Genomic DNA, 22821 nt, shown 5'->3' with positions numbered 1-22821 from the left:
CTGTTGGAGATATGCTGATGATTTGCTGTTGATTGCAGAGAATGAAAGGGAGGTGGAGGGAAGATTTAGGAAGTGGAGAGATGGTATGGGGCACAAGGGCTTAAGGGTAAATGCAGATAAAACAAAAGTGATGATATCTAGGGTTGGGGGCAGTACAGTCAAAGAAGAGGGAGAGTGGCCTTGTGCAGTTTGCCACAAGGGCATGGGAAGTAATTCCATCTTGTGTAGTGTTTGTGATAAATGGGTGCACAAGAGATGTAGTGGTATTAGAGGTAGACTGCGAGATAATGCTGATTTTATGTGTGCGGTGTGTCGGCGAGAGCAGGTGGAGATTGTCAGGTGTGAAAGGATTGAACTTGCTGGTGAATCTCTTGAGTGTGTGGAAAAGTTTTGTTATTTGGGAGACATGTTATGTGCTGAAGGTGGGGCTGGAGCTAGCTCTGTGGCTAGGGTGAGAAGTGGTTGGAAGAAGTTCAGGGAGCTGTTGCCTCTCCTGACATTGAGAGGACTCTTCCTATGTGCCAAAGGGTCTTTGTATGCAGCATGTGTTAGGAGTGTGATGCTGTATGGTAGTGAGACCTGGGCAGTAAAGGAAGAGGATAGTCGCAGGCTCAAATGTACAGATATGACAGTGATTAAGTGGATGTGCAGTGCATCCCTGTATGCAAGGCCTGGGGGGGCTGTGTTGACGATGGAAGAGTTGAGAGGTAGGATGGGACTGGAGTGTATTGGTGTTGTGATGAGAAGAGGTAGATTGAGATGGTTTGGACATGTGGTGAGGATGGGGGATGATAATTGGGTGCAGAAGGTGAGAAGTGTTAATATTGGGGGTGGGGTTGTGAGGGGTAGACTGAGAAAGACGTGGGACGAGGTCATTAAGTGTGACCTCAGGGTTAAGGGACTGAACAGGTAGTCTGCCATGGATCATGCAGCATGGAGAGCTGCCATTAGGTGACCAAGGCTGATGCATGCAAGCATGTTGGAGCCTTCAAAATCAAAACAAAACAATGAAGTACTGCTTGTAAATACTGGACAAGAACTTGGTAGGCTAGTGCAGAGTTTTGCTGATGTCTGTGAGTGTCGTGCCTTGAGAGTAAATGTAGAAAAGAGTAAAGTTATGGTTATTGAGAGAGAAGGTGACTCCCAGTGCGATGTTACAGTGAATGGAGGGAGACTGGCATTGGTGAGAGAGTTCAAATACCTTGGTAAAGTGATAGAAAAGAGAGGAAAATGTGCAAAAGAATTTGAAAGTAGAGTGACACAAGGAAGAAAAGTAACTGGTGCTATGAAGACCTTGATAAGAAACAGAGACTTGAGTGTTGCAGCTGCACGAGGCTTACATGAAGGAGTGTTAGTGCAAACTTTAACACTTGGATGTGAGACCATGGTGTGGCATGAAAGTGAAAAGCCAAAAGTAAGAGCAGTGGAGATGGGACTGCTGAGGAATGTATGTGGAGTACTGTACAGAGGGTAGATAGGACTCTCCACTGAATCTTTAAGGCATGAAAGAGTGATGGTGATTGGTTGGTGTACGACACTGGTAATTTCATATTGATGGTAATGAAATCTAGTATTTTACCAGTATTATATTGACAGGTACTGTATATCAATGCAGTGACCTAAATAATCTTTTCAAGACCAAATGTACTCAATTATTATGTATGAATAGACCATTGTAAAGGAGTTTCTTCAAAACCGAGTTATTTTCCCGATATTTTGTCACAGATTTCCGTAATCAGTGGTCAGAGATATAAATGCTATGCAGTATGATAACACATGTTACCTAGTAATAATTATTAAACTTATAGTGAATTCTTATGAAATAATAACGTTCATGATGTATATATATATATACTGTGAAATCTCGAATTTCGATGGTTTAGATTTCTATGATTCAAATTTCGATGCATTTTCAAGTGGTCTGCCTATGTCACTTTTCGATGCTCTCGGGGCTGGACTCCAACCAGAACAAGCAAAGATAATATTTTTGATGTGAACCAAAATGCTAGAAGTGAAGGAAAATTATAAGAAAAAGTATGAGCTAAACCTAATACGTGACATGTGTCAAGAAGAGAATGAAGAGCAACATCATTCATTCATATGTGAAGGATACAAAGATATAACAAGAGAAATGAAAGGAAAAGAATCTATCTAACTATCTATCGCCAGATGCCTCAATCCCGTTTGGGGTGGCCACAAACAAAACGCCTCCATGTTACTCTGTCCCCCGCCATTTCACTGCCCTGCTCCCAACTCACACCCCCCTCTCTCATACACCTCTCCACTCCATCCCTCCATCTCATCCTCAGCCTCCCCCTTCCTCTTCTCCCCCTCCACCTCACTCACATACACTCTCCTCATCAGTCTCTCACCCTCCATCCTCTCCACATGGCCAAATCACCTCATTGTGTTCCTCCTAACGCTTCCTATCACATCCACCTCCAAACCACAATGCTTCTTTATATCCTCATTTGTCAGCCTGTTTAAAACAAAATGAATTACAAGTGGTAGCAAATACAGTGGGCAGAATACTGAACGAAGAGAAGTAATTATGAATATACAGTAAGGAGCAGCATAGAAATGAACAACAGAGACTGAGAAAAAAAAAAAAGCCATCTTGTTTAAAGACAAGAACTCCCAGATGGGAGTAGGTGCCAACAACAACAACAAGCTGTGTGCAAGGGGATGTTCTGTTGTCGGCTGCCATCTTGCGACTGTCCTGCCAGCCCTCTACAGCCAAGCTTCGCAGATTCAGCCTGTACCTTCCACGTCTGGACGTGCTTATCACTGCAGTTTCGTTGTATGTATTTTCGTTGTATTTTTATTACAATTTACCTGTAGATGGCATGCAAGAGTGGGTCTTCCTGTAGCATTGGTAATGAATGAGAGCAGCCTGGCACCTCTAAATCTTTGCAGCCAAAGGAGAAAAGGGAATACAGGAAGAGGCAGTTAGACACCAAGTATACCTTTCCTGACAAGATAAAAATCCATATTGTGCTCTACAGTATGGCAGTACAATGCAGAACTACAGTTACTTAACCACAATTATAGTTCATAAAGTTTACAGGGGGTGTGGGCAAAAAATCATGATTTTGCATAGTGAGGTCTGGAGGCCCTGGACCCAAACTAATTTTTCCCATAAGAAGTTAATTTTAAATTTCGATAATTTGAATTTCGCTGCAATTTTTCGGTACGCATGTTCATCGAAATTTGAGAATTCACTGTATATACTGTACACACATGAGGTGCATATATATATATATACTCACACATAAACACATAAATATGAGGTGCTACCCATAAGTTCCAGTAATTTGAATATTGTAGGAAAATAAGTTACCTTACCTCCTAGTTCTCACTGTCGTCTTCGAAGTAGTCCCCTTGGGCATGTTCTTCCAGTGTTTTCTTTGATATCCAAGGGATTGTTCACAAGGAATTTGGCCCACTTGGTCAGTTTGTCAGCAAAAAGTTTTATTGTGAAGTTTTGCAGCATCTGAGGGAGAACATCTGCCTCAAACATCCAGAACAGTGGAAGAACAAGGACTGGGTCCTGCATCATGACAACGCCTCCGCCCTCACATCAATTGTTGTCCGGCAGTTCCTGGCATCCGATAACACAGAAGTCATTCCCCACCCACCCTATTCACCAGACGTTGTCCCATGCGACTTTTTCCTATTTCCCAAGCTGAAATTACGACTGAAAGGACGTCAATTTGACTCGATTGAGGACATCCAGACAGAATCGCAGGAGGTGCTCAAGACCATCATACCTGAAGCCTTCCAGGGATGCATGGACGCATGGAAAAAACACTGGGACCACTGTATACCTGCCCAAGGGGACTACAGTACTTTGAAGGCGACAGTGAGAACTAGGAGGTAAGGTAACTTATTTTCCTATAATATTGAAATTACTGGATCTTTTGGGTAGCACCTCATATCTATCTATCTATCTATCTATCTATCTATCTATAGGTGATCTAATGGTTAGAATGTCACAGCTGGAGTGACAGCCTTCAGTACCGGTGGATTTGATCCTCCCAAAGTGATTGGAGCAGTATCAGTTTTGTGCCAGGAAAGTATGTACTGGTGTATTGATTATCTACCCTTAAATATACTTGGCTGGTTTGCATAACCTCAGAGCCCTGCACCTCAAAGAGGGTAGTATAGAGTTTGTTGTTCGTATTTCATTTTCATAGTTTGTCTTTCCTTGAGGACACCCGCATAGTCACTTATGTTTAATTATTTATTTTTAATCCCAGTTGAGCGTCGAGTGAAGATCATGGAAGATGAAATTGAGACAGTCCTCCAGTCAATCCGCCAGCTGTATCGAACAGACCTCATGCGCTACCCAGCCGCTGTGCGTAACAAACCATGGCAACAGTGTGAAGCGGAGGAGGAAGAGAAGAAGAGTTTGGCATTGAGAAACAGTATGGCCTCCTTGTTAAATACTGCTGAAACTGTGCTTGAAACTGCCACCACCAAGAAACGTGGGCGCAAACCAAAGCTGCTGCTACATCCTGATGAGATGAGTGAACCCACTCCAATGCCATCAGTCACCAGAAGTGAGTCTGACTTCCACAGTCTTGAGCTTATATATCTGTATACTGTAACAGCAAAGTTCACCCCCCCCCCTAGTTTTTAATTAAAATGGTATGAACAATAATGATGATGATGATATCTATCAATCCTGATGCTGGCTGTTTAGATTATATGCTGGTTTCTCCCAATTTACAGACGTAGTTGTATTGAAAAATTTTTGAAAATTTTGAATACATCCTTGACGTATAGCAAGGTCTACAGTACTTGTACCATTATACTGTACACTTCATACTTACTGAACTTTGGATGAATCTGAATGTCACTGGTACACTAGCAAGCAGTATATGGTAGTGTACTGCTTCCTGTAAAACAGCAGGGCCACTAATGTGTAACCAAAGTAGCAGACATTACATAGTACAGTGTCTGTCATCTGGTGTCAGATTTTTTCGTCCAGAACCTGCCATGCTTTTTTTCACTAAGTGTTTGGTACTGTATAGTATACTTGTATATTAAGTGTGTTGATGTTGTGCAGGCACGCGTAGCACCAGACAGCAGACAGTGTTGGGTATCAGCCAGACCAACAACATGCTGCCACCGCCTTCCACTGCCAGGGTACAGCGCTCCAGGAAAATGGTACAGATCCATTATATTCATCATTGTTGATATGTTAAGTAAAGGGAGAGTGATGTGGTTTGGACATGTGGAGAGAGTAGGGGATGAAACCTGAGTAAAAAAATACCCGGTATTTGAGTATGAATGTAGGTGGTACAGCACCAAGGAATAAAACTTAGAGGATATGGGATGAAGCCCTTAAAAACTAATGCCGAGTCAAGGGATTAAACACAGGTGATGCTACGGATCATCTGGTACAGAGATCTGCCATTAGGTAAACATTCCCGACACATGCAAGCATGTATTATTATTATTATTTTTTATGAATTATGGCACCTGATGGTTTTGTAGGCAATTAAGGCACTCCAACCGGATTGAGCCTTTACAGGTTTACATCCAATGGGTGGTTGGGGTTTGTTGCTTATATAATGCCACTCTGCGATAAGTGAGGCTGATCACCTCATCTTAAAGGTCAGGACCAACTTGCCTAGCCCTGGGTTGGTTCCTATGCTCCTCATGGGGTGACCTAAGATTGGATGATGGATGAATAAGTGAATGAATGAATGATTGGATGAAGGTCATCATCATGAATCAGACCTATCTATCTGTCTATTGTCAGACGCCATAATCCTGTAAGGGGTGTCCATTTGACTTTGAGTTATTTGTTTTACGGGGAGGGGCACTAACCCTCCACCAACCCACTTGTTGACACGTAGGGAGTATGTATGGTTTGGTTATATGGTTACCACCCAGTGTTGTAAATGGTTTCTTGGTCTTACAGGAAACCATTTGGCTTGTCACTCAATGTAAAGCCACATGTAAAGGAAAGAAAAGCAATAAGAAGGGACAGGAAAGATGGGAGAAATAGGAAGAGAGGAGGGCAGGCACAGAAAAAGAATGATAAAGACTAAGGAAGAAGTAGGCAGCACTATATCAAGTGAGTGGATGATGGTCTAATTTCCCAATATTTTTGTGAATTGGACTAGCAGATTAAGTACAGTGGAGACTTATCCTGCATACATACTTTGCATACTGTATCAACATTTTCATTTATTTAGGAATTAAAGTTTCATATTCTTCACCAGTTCAGCTTGGGGATGTACTGTTTAATTTGATTCTACCTGGCAGTTTTATTAAGAGCAGTAAAGACTTTGAGCTGGTGTGGTAGATATAACCTTTAATCTGTTCACCATCAAAGGTTCCCACCCAACTGAATAAAATAATCTAGAAATAGCAAGTAAATGTAAACTAACAGATTACATCACCAGATTCAAGAGTTTAGCTGTTTGCTGTTAGTGATAACCATCTTGTTCTTAATCATTATCATCATCATCATCAGGCTCATTCATGTTTTTTGTGATGACTGTAGGATGGAGATAATACAGAGCCAGGCATTTTCTTGTACGGGCAAACCCTGATTTACTATACCCCTATATGTGATATCTCGTAATAGTGATGGGGTAGAAATACCATCCTATCCCGCCCATTGTAGGCCTACCCCAGGTTTTGTGATGGGTTTTGATTTGTAAAAAACTTATTTTGATTATACAGTATTAATTTTATAGTGACGACAAATTTCTTCCAGCAAGGAGTTGTTAAACTCTGACCCATTATCTTTAAGAATGACCTCTGTAGCTGTGAAAGGACAAATGACAGAATTAACAAATGCATGAGCATGGAAGTGAAAAAGTTACTACATGACAGTATTGTGATACCAACTCTAATGTATGGAAGTGAAGCTTGGACGTTGTTGGAAGGACATGAGTCAAGAGTGAGAGCAGTGGAAATGAGTTAGTTAAGAGGAGCCTGTGGAGTCACATGGAGAGACAGGCTGACAAATGAGGATATAAAGGAGTGTTGTGGTGTGGATGTGGATGTGATAGGCAGCGTTAGGAGGAATACACTGAGGTGGTTTGGCCATGTGGAGAGGATGGGGGGTGATAGACTGACGAGGAGTGTGTATGTGAGTGAGGTGGAGAGGGAGGGGGAGGCCGAGGATGAGATGAAGGGGTGGAGTGGAGAGGTATATGAGAGAGGGGGGGGTGAGTTGGGAGTGGGGCAGTGAAATGGTGGGGGACAGGATGACGTGGAGGCTATTTGTTTGTGGCCACCCCGTACAGGATTAAAGCGTCTGGCAATAGATAGATAGATGGATGGGCAACGGTACTAGCCAATTTGTCATGCAGTGGAACCAGTACAGTAAGACCTCACTATTATGGACTAATTGGGGCCCAAACCATTCCAAAAAAATGCAAAATTTTGATAAAAGCATCATCCGAATTTCCTCCTGCTAATCCAGACTTTTTCCAATATATAAGACATTAGTCCGGATCGTATGAATGGTTTTGAAACTGTTTTGACTACCACCATGGCACTGTACTGTATTATAACTTCACTACATTAATCTGATGGTATAATATATATAATAATACTGTACTGTACTCTGATAAACATGTCTTTTATTTACCTTATTGCGGTGAACATAGCTGAAGTGGTCAGGCAGTCCGGACTGCTTCTGGCTGTATCAGACTTTTTCCAATATATAGGAATTTAGTCTGGTAGCTCCTCGAGTCCTATAAAAGCGAATTCCGGTCTACTGAAGTCTGTTATATCGAGGTTTTACTGTATTACGAACCGGGTGAAACAATCAACCGTCACATACTTGACCTTTTCCTTACAACTAATCCTTCTGCTTACACTGTTAATCTTTCTTCTCCGTTGGGCTCCTCCGATCACAAACTTATTATCTTAACATGCCCTGTCGCCCCAGTATGGCCTGTGGACCCTCCAAAGAAATGCCAGTAGTCCGGAATTCGCTTTTACTGGACTCTTGGAGCTACTTGACTAAATTACTATATATCGGAAAAAGTCCGATAAAGCCAGAAGCAGTCCGGACTGCCTGACCACTTCAGCTATGTTCACCACAGTAAGGTAAATAAAAGACATGTTTATCAGTGTACAGTACAGTATTGTTATACCACTTGATTAATGTAGTGAAGTTATAATGCAGTACAGTACTGCAATGGTAGCCAAAACAGTTTAAAAACTGTTCATGCAATCCGGACTAATGACTTGGTCAGTGCTGGGCGGGTGCGCGAACACTTGTGCAAAGCGCAATTGTACACCATTGCGCTTCGATGAATATCGTTTGTGCATTGCGCACCGCACGAGACCATGCACAATATTGCGCTTTTGCACATGAAAAGGCAGGTGAGCACCTGTCCTGTGGATTGCGCACCGTGCAATCCAAGGGACACATGGTATTGGAAGCTTCCCGTATGTCTGGACAAGGGATGGGGGAGGCTCGGGCGAGTCGCGAGGGTTCTGGGGGAGGCAGAAGGGATGGAGGGTAGTAGCATTTCTTAAAATGCTTCAACAGAGATAGTGTATTTTAATATTTTTTAAATTATTACTAATAGTATATAATAATAAATTAAATATACATTATTTATTAAGAGTAGCATATGCAATTCCTTACAAAAATCGTTAAAACATATTATTTAAATCAAATATCCACAGGCTGTGTGCGCATGCGTGAAGGGAGTGAGCAAAATGTTGAATCCCAGTATTTACTCAACATTACTTTTCTGCCCACATAGAGATTGAATAAGTCAAGATACCCACTAGGCTTAATTTACAGTCTGAGCAAACTATGTCTTAAAAACCTAACTTGCACTAAATGTAGCAGAAATTAAATAATATAGGACCACTGGAATGGTGGGTTGTCATCAGTGATATTTTAGTTTCCGTTTATGATAAATATAAACAATTCATGTTACGTTACATATACGTGTTGTATTTGTATTATTTATATTATGGTATATGACATTACTATGATTCACAGTTTCACACAACAGTATAGGTATTTAACCCCTTAAGCGCAGGCATGTCGGAGGCGGTCCGTGAACCTCACGTGGAGATATTCGCGTTCCGACTGACTTTTTAAAAATATTTGCCAAAAATCAGTTATTAGTCCCAGAATATTATAATTACATATGCCTATGGCACATACCTTCAGCTTTCCCCTGGGATGTTTGTTGAGCCTTCGTCGACTACCGTAGGACTTGTGGAGACTTCTGAAGTTGGCTAACGAAGTCTCCACTTTACACTTCCTGACACTCCGTAATATGGTTACCACTGCCTGATATTATAACTACAAACACGATTCTATGAATTTCAAGTAGTTTGGAATCCATACTCCAAAAAAAAAACACTGTGAAAGCAATGTAAATTACGAGCATTCCTCCCGTGCTGGTTCCCCGATGGTATTCTGAGGCGGAGCTGTCATTTATTATTTATAAACACACTCACACTTTATATTCCTAGTACTTTATTACACTGATTTATATATTCAATATTTATCTATAAGTTTCTTTCAGTACTAGTAGTTTATTTTCACTCCAGGCATTCACTTTCTCGTGTATACTAGCTTAGAGAGCGAAGCTGTCACTTTCATTTTCATTACTTTCACATTCACTTTCAATTTCATTACTCTTAGTATATATACTCGTATTCTTATATTACTACTTTACAATATTTATCTATAAGTTTCTTTCAGTACTAGTAGTTTATTTTCACTCCAGGCATTCACTTTCTCGTGTATACTAGCATAGAGAGCGAAGCTGTCACTTTCATTTTCATTACTTTCACTTTCACTTTCATTACTCCTAGTATATATACTCGTATTCTTATATTACTACTTATTTATATTTCTATTCACATTCTCTATTTTATTTACCTTATTTATACAGTAATCCCTCTAATATCCGAACGCCCAATATCCGAACATCCCCACTAACCGGACATAATCCTCCTGGGATCCAATATTCCCAAAATGGGCCAAAAACCGCAAAAAATTTGAAAAAAATCTGACTTTTCTCCCTCCCATAATTTGAAATTCCCGCCTGGTGCCAAACAGCTGTTACACCATGGTCCCTTCACCCCTTCCTTCCTCCCCCTCCCCCCTCCCCTGTCAGGTTGCCATTTGGTATTTTTCATTACCAAGTGTGGGCCAATTTGGTAATGAAAAATTCGTTTGGTAATGAATTAGAATAATGCATTACCAAATGGATTTTTCACATGTATGAGGATACACAGGATGGAGATGGTGGATTGTTTGCTCTCTCTGATTAATCTGCTACCCTACATAGTGTGAAAATAATCAACATGGTGTTAGTTATAAGGAGAGTGATTACATGTATTTCCACTTGTATATATAATTAGTGAAGAATATATGCTAGCTTAACGAATTTGGTAATGAAAAGTTATATTTGACAATGAAAGTTGAGGAGATTGGTAATGTGGCTGTTGCGATCTGGCAACTGTGTTACCCCACCAACATCAACAGTCACAGCTTAACTCCGATGGAGAGCAGATACTCATAACAGTGCAAGCCACAGGTGCTTGTAGTTTGTGAATAAACAGTGAATAAACTGCAATACCTTGCCACTAGAACACACAGGAATTTACAGTGTTGTGCAGTGTTAAGAAATTAGAATTTAGAGTGCAGAGGATTAACTGTGGACTGCAAACTGGCGGTTCAAACCAGTCCAAGAGCAAGGGACTTGTAAGTACCCAGAATGTTTAATATTGTATAAACTCACCTCTAAAACCTCATTTTATGGTTCTTTTGCATTTATTTTAGTCTTTTATGTCCCTTATTGGTGTGATTTGGGTCTTAAATAGGTGCAATGCATGTCCAGAGGGAGTTGTATAGGTGTTTTTCAGAGTTAGGGTCCATAAGTACAAGTCCATAAGCTGGGGCCCAATATCCGGACAGGACCACTATCCGGACCTGCCTATGGCTCTATTGATCCGGATATTGGAGGGGTTACTGTATTTCTATTTTTCTTACACTTTTATGCACTGTCATTTGCAGTAACTTATAAAACTATTTTCCACTCTTCAGTTATATTTACATTCATTGCTTTCACTTGCTGTTTGCACATAATTTACATTTTCACTTGCACTGTTTTAGAGACCAGAAAGATCGTAGTCACTGTCCATCATTATCATTGATAAATTAGCTAGTTCACGTTCCACAGCAGAGTCACTTAGCCTTTACCCCTTCCCACACGAGCTTTAGTAGGAGTAGAGGTCACAGGGACCTATGCTTGGGGCTAAAAAGCAGCAGAATTGGACAGGCGCGAATCCGACGTGATTTCACCTTGAAAGACGAGAGTAAACTGACTGCTGGGTCTAGGGTCAGTGAAGGGTTGCCAACGTCAGCCTGGTGACAGCTGCTAATATATACACAATGAAATGATTGGCAGGAAATCTAGACAATACATAATAAATTAGGTAGTTCCAGGTGAATGTAAATATCACTTAGGCTTCTCCCTTCCTTTCTTATATATATTTTTATTATGATAACAGGTCATACAGCATATTTCAAGGGGAATTAAATGGGGAAAATTAGCAAACGAGTGCATGTGGGGTGTTGCCAGTTGATAATTAGCCAATTCCAGGTGCATGGCACTATCAGTTACCTTTTTTCTTTTTTATATATATTATTTTGTATAAGGATAAGGCATAGGGCTCATTCCAATGGATGAAATGAGTGGAAAAATCCGGGCAAGATTTGCCTAGCGCTGTGCAGCTGGGGCAGGCGGGAGGAGAGGGTAATGGAGGGGAGGTAGGGAGGAGAGTCAAGAATGGGGAGAAATGGCTAAATTGTCAACAGTGGATAGGAGAACAGATGACAGTAGCAGCACTGACTATTGTTAGACACTGGCAGTACTGACAGATGATACAAGCGACCACTTCAAAGCCCGGACTAATTCAAAATAACACAGAATCGCAAAAGTGACGCCCCGCGGTATGATCCATTGCACCAGAGCGTCACGAAAGTGACGCCCCGCAGTTAAGGGGTTAACAAAGAGAAATATGCTTTTTAAACAGTGCGGGGACAGTGTTTCTCCCAGTGGTGGTGACATGTACCTGAATACTAGCTTTGAAAGCACCCCATTAAGCCATGGTTTAATTACGCTTGTTCTAATTCTGTCCACAACAAGGAGAGGGCCTATAAAAGTTACAGGACTCAACCCATCCTGATTCACACCTTTTTTATGTTTCTACCTGAAATCGTGCTAAGTCTGTTCTTCCTTCTGCTAAAAATAATTTCATCTGTACTAAATGCTCTCAACACTCCAACACGAATTCTTCCCGCCCCTTCTGGCACCTTGCCTATAACCTTTCTAACAACTTTCCCTCAATCAACCTTCCATCCTCTTTTCTACTCTGATGGCTTTGTAGTTATTTCTTCTACAGATAAAGTAGATCTCTTTGCTCAGACTTGCTCCTCCAATTAAGCCTTGGTTTAATCATGCTTGTTCTAATTCTGTCCACAACAAGGAGAAGGCCTATAAAAGGTACAGGTCCCAACCCACCCCTGAATCACACCTTTTTTATGTTTCTGCCTGAAGTCGTGCTAAGTCTATTCTTCCCCCTGCTAAAAATAATTTCATCCATACTAAATGCTGTCAACTCTCCAACACGAATTCTTCCCGCCCCTTCTGGCGCCTTGCCTAAAACTTTTCTAATAACTTTCCCGCAATCATCCTTCCCTCTTCTTTTCTACTCTGATGGCTCTGTAGTTATTTCGTCTACAGATAAAGCAGATCTCTTTGCTCAGACTTGCTCCTCCAATTACACCTTAGACGATTCTGGTGCTGTTCCTCCATCACTTCTCCCCTTTGACTTCCTTATGGCTGACATTAAAAGTTCTTCAACTGATGTATTTTCTGCCATCACTGGCCTCAATACTAACAAAGCATATGGGCCTGTTGTCTTCAAGAACTGTACTTCTGTGCTTACACCTTGCATAGGTTAACTCCTTCACCTTTGTCTGTCAACTTGCACCTTTCCTTCTTGCTGGAAGTTTGCTTTCATTCAGCCAGTCCCAAAGAAGGGTGACCATTCCCAACCCTCTAACTATCACCCAGTTGCTTTAACATCCTGTGTCTCAAAGTTTTCAAGTGTAAATTTAACAGAAAACTTTTAAAGCATCTTTCCTATCACAACCTTCTTTCTGATCGTCAGTATGGGTTCGGTCAGGGATGCTCCACTGGCGATCTTCTCACGTACCTTTCGGAATCTTGGTCATCCTCCTTTCGGGACTTTGGCGAAAGCCTTGCCATTGCACTTGACATCTCCAAAGCTTTTCATTGAGTCTGGCATACATCTTTAATTTCCAAACTGCCCTCTTATGGTTTCTGTCCCTCTATCTGTGCCTTTATCTATACCTTCCTTTCTGGTCGTTCTATAGGTGCTGTTGTAGATGACCACTGTTCTTTTCCTAGATCTATCAGCAGTGGTGTTCCTCAGGGCTCTGTCCTATCTGTAACTCTCTTTCTTTTATTCATCAGTGACCTTCTAAGCTGTACATCTAATCCTATCCACTCATACGCCTGATGATTCCACCCTTCACCTTTCCATTCGTTTCCTTCAGCGTCCATCTCAGCAGTTACTTCAACAAACAAGGGATGAGGCTGTGGCACACGTATTATCTGATTTGGCTCTTATCTCTGACTGGGGTAAAAGTAATCTTGTTTTTAATGCATGAGAGACTCAGTTTTTACTCCTATCAGCCCAACAAAATCTTCCACAGGAGTACCTACTGATGTTTAATAATATCCAGCTCAGGCCTTCATGATCCTTAAACTTACTTGGGGTTTCATTCTCTCAGGACTTATCTCGGAAAGATCATGTTACATCTCTTGTAAAATCTGTTTCCAAGAGATTAGGCGTGCTAAGCCAGCTCCATACCTTCTTTACCCCAGCACATTTGTTGACTTTATACACGGGTTTTATTTACCCCTGTGTCGAGTACAGCAGCTCTTCTCAATAGGGGGGAACCAAAGGCTTTTTGTCTCAATAACACTCGTCGTTTTACTGGCTCCCTTCAACTTCTGTCTCTTTGCCACACTGTTGGATCATTATCTCTTTTCTATCAGTACTTCAATGGTCACTTCTCCTCTGAACTGTTTGCTTTCATCCCTCCACCTTTATGACAGGCGCATAACACCCATCTAGCAACAAACTCTCTTCCCTTACCTGTCCAACTCTCTAATGCAAGAGTTAATCGTTACTCCCAGTCCATCATTTATGCAACAGGTCAACACGGGAACTGTCTCCCTATGTCTGTATTTCCTATCTCCTATGATCTCCACTCTTTCAAATGCAGTGTATCCAGGCATCTCAAAGTGAACGGATCTTGAATTTTGCACTCTTTTGTATTGTTTTTGTTATTTTCTTGGAAGGAACAGTTTACTGGCTTCTGGCCTTTGGTTCCTTCTTCTTTGCATTAAAAAATAAAATAAAATAAAAAAATAGACGTAGCCAGATTCTGTACGACGTACAGTAGTCCGTCATTAATCCGTACGCTCAGTATCCGGATATGTTCATTATCTGGATGCTGGATCTTGGCTCTGTTAAACCAATTTACTTGCTATTATCTGAACGTAAAAGTTCTCGAGAACTTCTACCAGCCAGTCAACATATTCAGACATTCTGTATCGTGGCCACTGGTCTCAAGCCTTGAACGGGAAGTAGTCTGTAACCCACAACTAGAGCTAAAATGTCTGTCCACGCCTGTACTAAATGGTCAGTGTCGCGCGTTCGTCCTATCACTCCCAACAAACCTCCAGCACCCGAGTGATATGTCTGTAACCCGCAAGCGGTGTCAAAAGTTCATACGCGTTCCCCACTGAATGTCTAATATTGTGCAGCCACGAGGACTAAGTCTTTCCCAACCACCACCTCCATCAAACATAGACCACAAGCCATGAGTACATGTTTGGCGACAGGGACCATCTACCTCTCTACCGAAGGTCGAAAGTCCCCTGGTAACGATGAGTTGTGTTTCCGCATGGCCACTCGACGTCTAACAGACCACAAGCAACGAGTAAATGTACGGCAAAAGTGCCCATCTGCCTGTTGACAAGAGGGGGAGAATCTTGCCCACAGCCTCGCTTGTCCGCCCCTCCCGTCCCTCCTCCATACCCTCCCGGCTCCCCCCCTCAATCAATCAGTCCTTGCCCTCCTCCGCGGTGATGACACTGACTCATAAGTCTTCGGAGTTTTTTTTATATTTATTCTACTACTATTGGTCATATCAAAATTCTGCATTAACCATGAGAAAGCTCATGAAATTCTGCATCTAGACATATGCTTAACTCTTGGAAGGTGCGGGCAAAATTTTGCACTAGGATGGCGGGAAGTTATGTGGAGGTAAGTTTTACTCCTGAACATTTATTCTTGGTGAATTTTTGTACTTGTCAATTTTATGTGTTTTTATTAGCTTAGCTTATAGTATAAACATCAGAGAAGATGATGATATACCATTTATACCAATATAACCAACATCCGGTGGCATATTTGTCCGTGGAATTTTTTTTGAGCCTCAGGAGCAATCACTCATCACAGACAACAGATTTTCAAACCATTGTCTTTTTTTTTTTTTTTTTTTTATGCATTGTTTTCATGAATGCATTGTTTTCATGAATGTAGGGAAGAGTAAAGTGATGGTCTTTGAGAGAGGTGAAGTCAGTGAATGTACAGCTAGGTTGGATGGTGAGGAATTGGAAAATGTGAGTACGTTTAAGTACTTGGGTAGTGTGATGAGTAAGGATGGAGGTTTGGAGGGTGAAGTGCTTGAAAGGGTACAGCAGGGAAGAAAGGTTGCTGGTTCTTTGAAAGCAGTGATAAGAAACAGGGAAGTGAGCATGGAAGTGAAAAAGTTACTACATGACAGTATTGTGATACCAACTCTAACGTACGGAAGTGAAGCGTGGACGTTGTTGGAAGGACACAAGTCAAGAGTGAGAGCCGTGGAAATGAGTTATTTAAGAGGAGCCTGTGGAGTCACATGGAGAGACAGGCTGACGAATGAGGATATAAAGGAGCGTTGTGGTGTTGATGTGGATGTGATAGGAAGCGTTATGAGGAACACACTGAGGTGGTTTGGCCATGTGGAGAGGATGGAGGGTGAAAGACTGACGAAGAGAGTGTATGTGAGTGAGGTGGAGGGGGAAAGAGGGAGGGGGAGGCCGAGGATGAGATGGAGAGATGGGGTGGAGAGGTATATGAGAGAGGGGGGTGTGAGTTGGGAGCAGGGGAGTGAAATGGCGGGGGACAGGGCGACTTGGAGGCGATTTGTTTGTGGCCACCCCAAACGGGATTGAGGCGTCTGGCAATAGATAGATAGATAGTTTTCATGATGTTTAGCATTAATATGGATAATCCTATGTGTGTTTTGATGTCTCTATATGGCAGAATGACCAAAAAACTGCCCAAGTTAGGAGGGGTACTGTACATACAGTACAATGATCTCTCACATTTGGCAAATTTACTTTTGGCGATTGGATGGGATTGTACACAACATTGTAATTTGGTGGCAGAAATCTCACATTTGGTGAGTTGTTTATAATGAAAATATACTGTAACTGTTTTCTATAATTTTATACCAATTAATTTCAACAATTTTTTCATTAATCTGAACTAATATCAACAAAATTTAGTTTGTATTGTGAAATTCAAGTCTCGTCTTCTCATACCTCTTGAAGTTTCGTGACATCTTTGTTTACACTTCTCAGCCAGCCACCATCTTGTGCGGTACACTTCTTTGCCAACTACCATCATGTGTACAGCATTTTGTCTGTGTTTTATTGTGATTCCTACCTGTGCTGAGGACTTGAGAACACATAATGGCTGATGAAAGACAGAAGGGTGGAATGGGTGACCGTGGCAGACCACCAAATCGCCCAGATGTGAAGATAGGGCAAAAGCGTGAGTACAGAGTTGGGAAGAAATTCAACAAGTACACTTAGCAAGACAAAGAGAAAGTTATCAAGATGTTAGATCAGGGCCAGAAACATGGTTATGTGTGTTTATCACATGATTTACACCCAGTAATGTTGCAGGTGGAAATTCAGTCCAGTCTTGCATGCCCAGAAACAATTTATTTTTTTCCCATTAATTATTCAGTTCAGATTTGGCGAATTCCAATTTGGTAAGTTTTTTTTTTCGCACCTATTACTCGCCAAATGTGAGAGTTCACTATAGTGTATAGGTTGGGTGTTTTTTGGTTTCATTGTTTTTTTTCATGGTTTTCTTGGTGTTTAGCATTACTTTGGATATTCCTATGTGTGTTTGGATGTCTAAATATGGCAGATAGACCTGAAAACAGTTCCAAAATTAGGAGGGGTACTGTACATACAGTCATGTATACACCGGGTGTTTTTTGGTTTTCATTTTTTTTTTTTTTTTTTTATGGTTTTCTTGGTGTTTAGCATTACTTTGGATATTCCCACATGTGATGTCTAAATATGGCAGACTGACCTGAAAACACTGCCAAAATTAGGAGGGATACTGTACATACAGTCGCATATAGGTCGGGTATTTTTTGTTTTTAGGTGCTTTTTTTTTTTTTTTTTTTTTTTTTTTGGCATTGCTTTGGATATTTCTGTGTGTGTGTTTTCATGTTCAAATATGGCAGATTGACTTGAAAACAGTGCCAAAATTAGGAGGGATACTGTGCATACAGTGGTGCATAGGTAGTTTTTTTTTTTTTTTTTTTTTTTTTTTTTTTTTTTTTTTTTTTGGTGGTGGTGGCGACCAGCATCCACTCACTTGATGTAGTGCTGCCTACTTCTTCCTTAGCCTTTATCATTCTTTTTCTGTTCCTGCCTTCCTCTCTTCCTATTTCTCCCATCTTTCCTGTCCCTTCTTATTGCTTTTCTTTCCTTTACAGGTGGCCTTACATTGAATGACAAGCCAAATGGTTTCCTATAAGCTAAGAAACCATTTACAATGCTGGGTGGTAACCATATAACCAAACCATACGTGTTCCGTACGTGTCAGCAAGTGGGTTGGTGGAGGGTTAGTGCCCCTCCCCATAAAACAAATAACTCAAAATTAAATGGCCACCCCTTATGGGATTATGGGGTCTGGCAAGAGATAGATAGAAGGATAGGTTTTCTTGGTGTTGAAATTTTTTTTGCTTAATACTACATATGTTTCGATGTCAAAATATGCCTGAATAACTGGAACACACTGCCGAATTAAGCATAGGTACTGTCCTTCCTTCCTCTTCTGTCATTCTTTCCTTCATTCATTCCTCTTCCTTCTGCGTATGGGTGACTTTCCACTCTTCTGTCTTTCTTTCCTTCATTCTCTCCTCTTCCTTCTGTATGTGGGTGATTCTACACTGAGTGCCAAGTCAGATGGTTTCCTGTACACCAGGAAACCATTTACTGTGCTGGGTGGTAACCATATAACCAAATTATGGCGCCTGGTGGTTCATTGGGTAATTTAGGCGCCCCAATCAGATTGAGCCTGTGTAGGTTTATATCCAGGGGGTGGTTGGGGCTTATTGCTCACATAATGCCATTCAGGGATGAGTGAGGCTGGTTACTCTCATCTTAAATGTCAGGACCAACTTGCCTAGCCCCGGGCTGTTATGCTTCTCGTTGGGCAACATAGGATTGGATGATGGATGGATGGATGGATATAAGTTGGAGGTGGGTATAGGTAGGGACTGGGTATGGTAAGGGAATAGTGTTCATTATCCGAATGTTGCCACTACCTGTACGTGCCTTTGGCTTTATCATGTCCGGATAATTGATGGATTGCTGTAGTTTCAGATGATCAAGCAAGATGGTATAGGGTATCGCAATATGAGTGCAGGTTGGCAAGTAGAACCCGTATTACAAGCATAAGAGAGACATGCATCACAATGAGCCTCTATATTTTTGCGCATAGTAGGCCAATAACACAAAAGATGCATCTGTCTTAAGCATACAGTAAGACCCCACTATAACGGACTAATTGGGGCCTGAACTATTCTAAAAAATGCGAAATTCCGATAAAAGTGACACCCGGACATCTCCTGCTAATCCGGACTTTTTCTGATATGTCAGACAATACTCCAGATCACATGAATGGTTTTTAAACTGTTTTGACTCCCATTGTGGTGCTGTACTGTGGTATAACTTCACTACATTAATGAAATGGTATAAACATGTCTTTTATTTACCTTATTTTTGTGACCATAGCTGAAGTGGTCAGGCAGTCCGGACTGCTTGTCTTTATCGGACTTTTTCCGAAATATAGCAATTTAGTCCAATAGCTCCTCGAATCCGATAAAAGCAAATTCCGGTCTATTGAAGTCCATTATATTGAGGTTTTACTGTATATCCTTACCTGGGTGCGACACGTGAGGGGTGTCATGAATAGAATGGAGGGCAGCAGGAATTAAATCCGTTGGAATAACTACCGGTAATTGTTTAACCATGCAGTCAGGCATGTCGTTACCAGTGAGTACCGTCTTTCTCTGCAGTAAGTCGTTCAAAAAGACTAAATCAGACACAGCAACTGGTAACTTAGGCAAGAAAGTATCATCGCCAGATTGAAGGAAGTATTTGATCTGAGACCATAGAGGGTCAACACGCTGCCACCCACAGAGAACATTTTAATCAAACTCCGAACTAAAATCACTACCTGTCAAAACTGCAACAACATGACCAGATAGGGTATTGGCTACAACGTTTGACTTTCTAGAACACGGTCAAACATTGTGTTGTAATCATTACAGATAACTGCCCAGCATGCAGGACGACCAATAAGATTACGTCCTTGAAACAGGTTGCAAAGAGGATGGTGGTCTGTCTGGATATCAACAGGATAACTGTAGATGATGTCACAGAAATAGTTTTAGAGACCAGGGCACGGTGAACACTTCCCAATAATTCTTCTCTTCAGCATTTAGTACCCAACTCGCATAGGCAAGGACATGCTTCCTGCCTTCGGTGTCAGCTTGCATCAGAACTGCACTGAGGCCCACATTGGAAGCATCCACGCATAGTAAGAATGGTTTAGAATAATCTGGGAACACCAAGATCAGAGCTTGTGCAAGAGCAGTTTTCAGGGTGTTAAACGCATTAGCCTATTCATTGGTTCATATGAGAGGCTCGTCCTTCTTTAACAGTTTAGTCAATGATGTATCTATTTGGGCATACCGATGGTAATAACCACTAAGACACAGGAAGCTATGCACTACATCAGTGTTGGTAGGGGGTAGGAATGTTGGTCACAACAGTTGCCTTTTTGTCTAATGTGTGAATGCCATGGGCGTTGACAACATGTCTGAGGAACTTTATCTTCTTGCATAGGAAATGGCATTTTGACAGTCTGATCCTAAGTCTAGCCCACTGAAGCCTAGTGAATATCTGTCCTAACCTCTCCAAGTGTTCCGGAATAAAGCGACTAGCAATAATGACATCTTCAAGGTAAGCAAAGACTGAGTAACCTATCATACTGGCGAAGACTGTGAATCAACCACATGAATGCCGACGGGGCTTATCTTAAATCAAATGGTAGTGTATGGAACTGGTAATGACCAGACGGGGTGCTGGAGGCAGTATTTGGACAAGATGATTCCTCCATTTCCACTTGCTAATAGTCCCGCAACAGATCAAGGGAGGAGAAGACAGTTATTTTTACTGAATGATTCTAACAAATCAGTAAACACAGGAATTGTGAATCTTTCCGGAACAATTACGGCATTTACGTGGTGATAGTCTATGACAGGGCATAATCCATCACCCTTCTCTGGGACAAGGAATAACTGACTGTCAAAATGTTCAATCATGTCGGAGTCCAAGATCTTCTGAATACGACAGTCAGCCTCCTTAAGCTGACTGAGGCAAACGATTTTCAGGAAAGTAGATGGGTTGAGCACCAGTCTGCAATGTAATTGAGTGTTTGACCAAGTTAGTTTTGCCCATATTCTTGTCGGGCAGAGTTACAACCCCACGGATAGTCACCCCGTTTCACAAGAGACTCAAGGTTAGCCGGTGTTGTATTTTCAGCTGAGTGAACAATGGAGCACACACCTGCGACAGAGAGTGGGAAATCTTGGCATACACGTATGGCCACTGGGTATACCTAAAAATTGCCAATCTGTGTCCCAGCACGCGGCCTAAGTAGCGCGTTAGTAGTATTAGCTAAATATAAATAACATAAGGCCATCTGTAACACCAGGCACATCACAGACTCGTAACTGAAGCCCTTAACATGACAGGTCTCAGGCTGAAAAATGGCAGTAATGCTGCCAGGCAACCCAACAATCCTCAAACAGGCCATAGTACATTAAGGGGTAAAACTGTGCACTGTTTTACCATGCTCGGTTGGTCATTGAGGACTGCATGACATCTTCCAGTGGCAATGAGGCAGGTAATGAAGACAAGTCTGGAGACTCCTCAGTGCTACAGGATGGTTCACTGGGATGATCAGTTTCATAACCAGGGCAAATATCTGAGGAATACAGAGAATCAGTAATGGAATCACGTATGTCAGACGAGGATGAGTCGACAGGAGGGATAGAACGCATATCAGCTCTTGACTGAAAAGCAGTAGGGTTTGAGATACCTGGCACAAACCAGTCCTGAAGAGCAATGCCCCTGCGTGCCAGTAACACATTGATATCTTTGTTCGCCATGGTATTGATACCTAGTAAGACATCAGCAGGACAGATGAGCCAAGGAATGACATAGAACAGAGCAAGCAAATGGGTCTGCCGAATCACGTAGGGAAATCTTAAGCTGAATTTTGCCCACGATGGTGCTCGGAAATGGCTACAGAGAAGGGGTCTGAGTGCCACACTCCCCTTCCCCCAAATGCTGGCGAGCAAGAACACGACACTCACTGGAAGTGTGACCTGTGGAATCCTTATGATATCTATAATATCCATGGCTGGACCGTGAAGGTGAGTGTTGCTGCCTGTCCCTATGGGCTTGTCCTTGCTTGTGATAACAGTTTGACTCACGATGTTCAGAGACACCACAATACCAGCACACAACAGAGGACTTCTCGGCCTGACGTGTGGTCGAATGGTCTCGCCCGCTGATGGGCAATACCTCTAAGTAGGTGTAGACGATCTGCATTGCTAGTAAGAACAAGCATTAGCAGAGACACCCTTGATTGACAATCGCAAACAAGGAGGATCTACCGAGTTGTAAGAGGATTGTACCTCTTTTATAGTTTTGTCTGAGTTGTCTGTCGTCTGACTAGTGACCACCGTGCTCGTCTTATCCATTTTCTTCGACAGCTTAAGCAATTTATCATGTGACTTCAGCCCAATCTGTGAAGCAGTCTCAGTTTGGTGTTTGTCAACCTAGTTAATAAATCTGAGGAAACCCATTAAAAAGCAAAAATTCTTCAGTTTAATAGCATCATCCCCACGGCATCCTGAAATACCTATAGGGTATCTCTCAGAAGTTGCCCTGTCTCAGAAATGGTAGCATTGACAGTGGCCAACACTTCCTACAGGATAGTATATTCTGCTGGAACATTCATATCATCTCACATGTTTTTGAGGAGCGTGGACAGGCAATGAGAGGGCCTGCTTTCATGTGAGGACAGGAGGAGTCCACCAGGTCCTTAAAGAAGTAGTCAAACATCGTGCACTTGTCAAAGTAACCTGACCGAAAGCCAGCACCCACAGGCGTCTTACCCTGATCAAGTCGGCTTTTGAGATAGTAGATTTTGAATGGGTTGGTAGTAATCTGTCGGTTATCAGTGTATGTTTTGACCTCACACAGGAAATCATGTATAAAAACCCTGTTGTCATTCCTGGTGAATTTTGGACATTTCTGATCGTCCAGAAAAATA

The 22821-nt window shown here is 41.8% G+C and overlaps 1 protein-coding gene across 1 annotated transcript in view; it reads left to right on the top strand.

The window, feature by feature from the left end:
• The window catches only part of borr (borealin-related), a 102573-nt gene that overhangs the window by 6162 nt on the left and 73590 nt on the right, over nt 1-22821 (top strand). Inside the window, exons 2-3 of the mRNA XM_080267537.1 lie at nt 4260-4562; nt 5072-5172. Of these exons, the coding sequence (XP_080123663.1) occupies nt 4260-4562; nt 5072-5172 (404 nt within the window). The remainder of the gene's footprint in view (nt 1-4259; nt 4563-5071; nt 5173-22821) is intronic.

Source organism: Coenobita brevimanus, chromosome 24 (assembly GCF_032717465.1).
Source record: "Coenobita brevimanus isolate Jiangsu-jjx chromosome 24, ASM3271746v2, whole genome shotgun sequence".
Lineage (NCBI taxonomy): Eukaryota > Metazoa > Arthropoda > Malacostraca > Decapoda > Coenobitidae > Coenobita > Coenobita brevimanus.
Note: the sequence above shows the minus strand (reverse complement) of the source record. Positions and strands in the feature narration are given on the sequence as shown.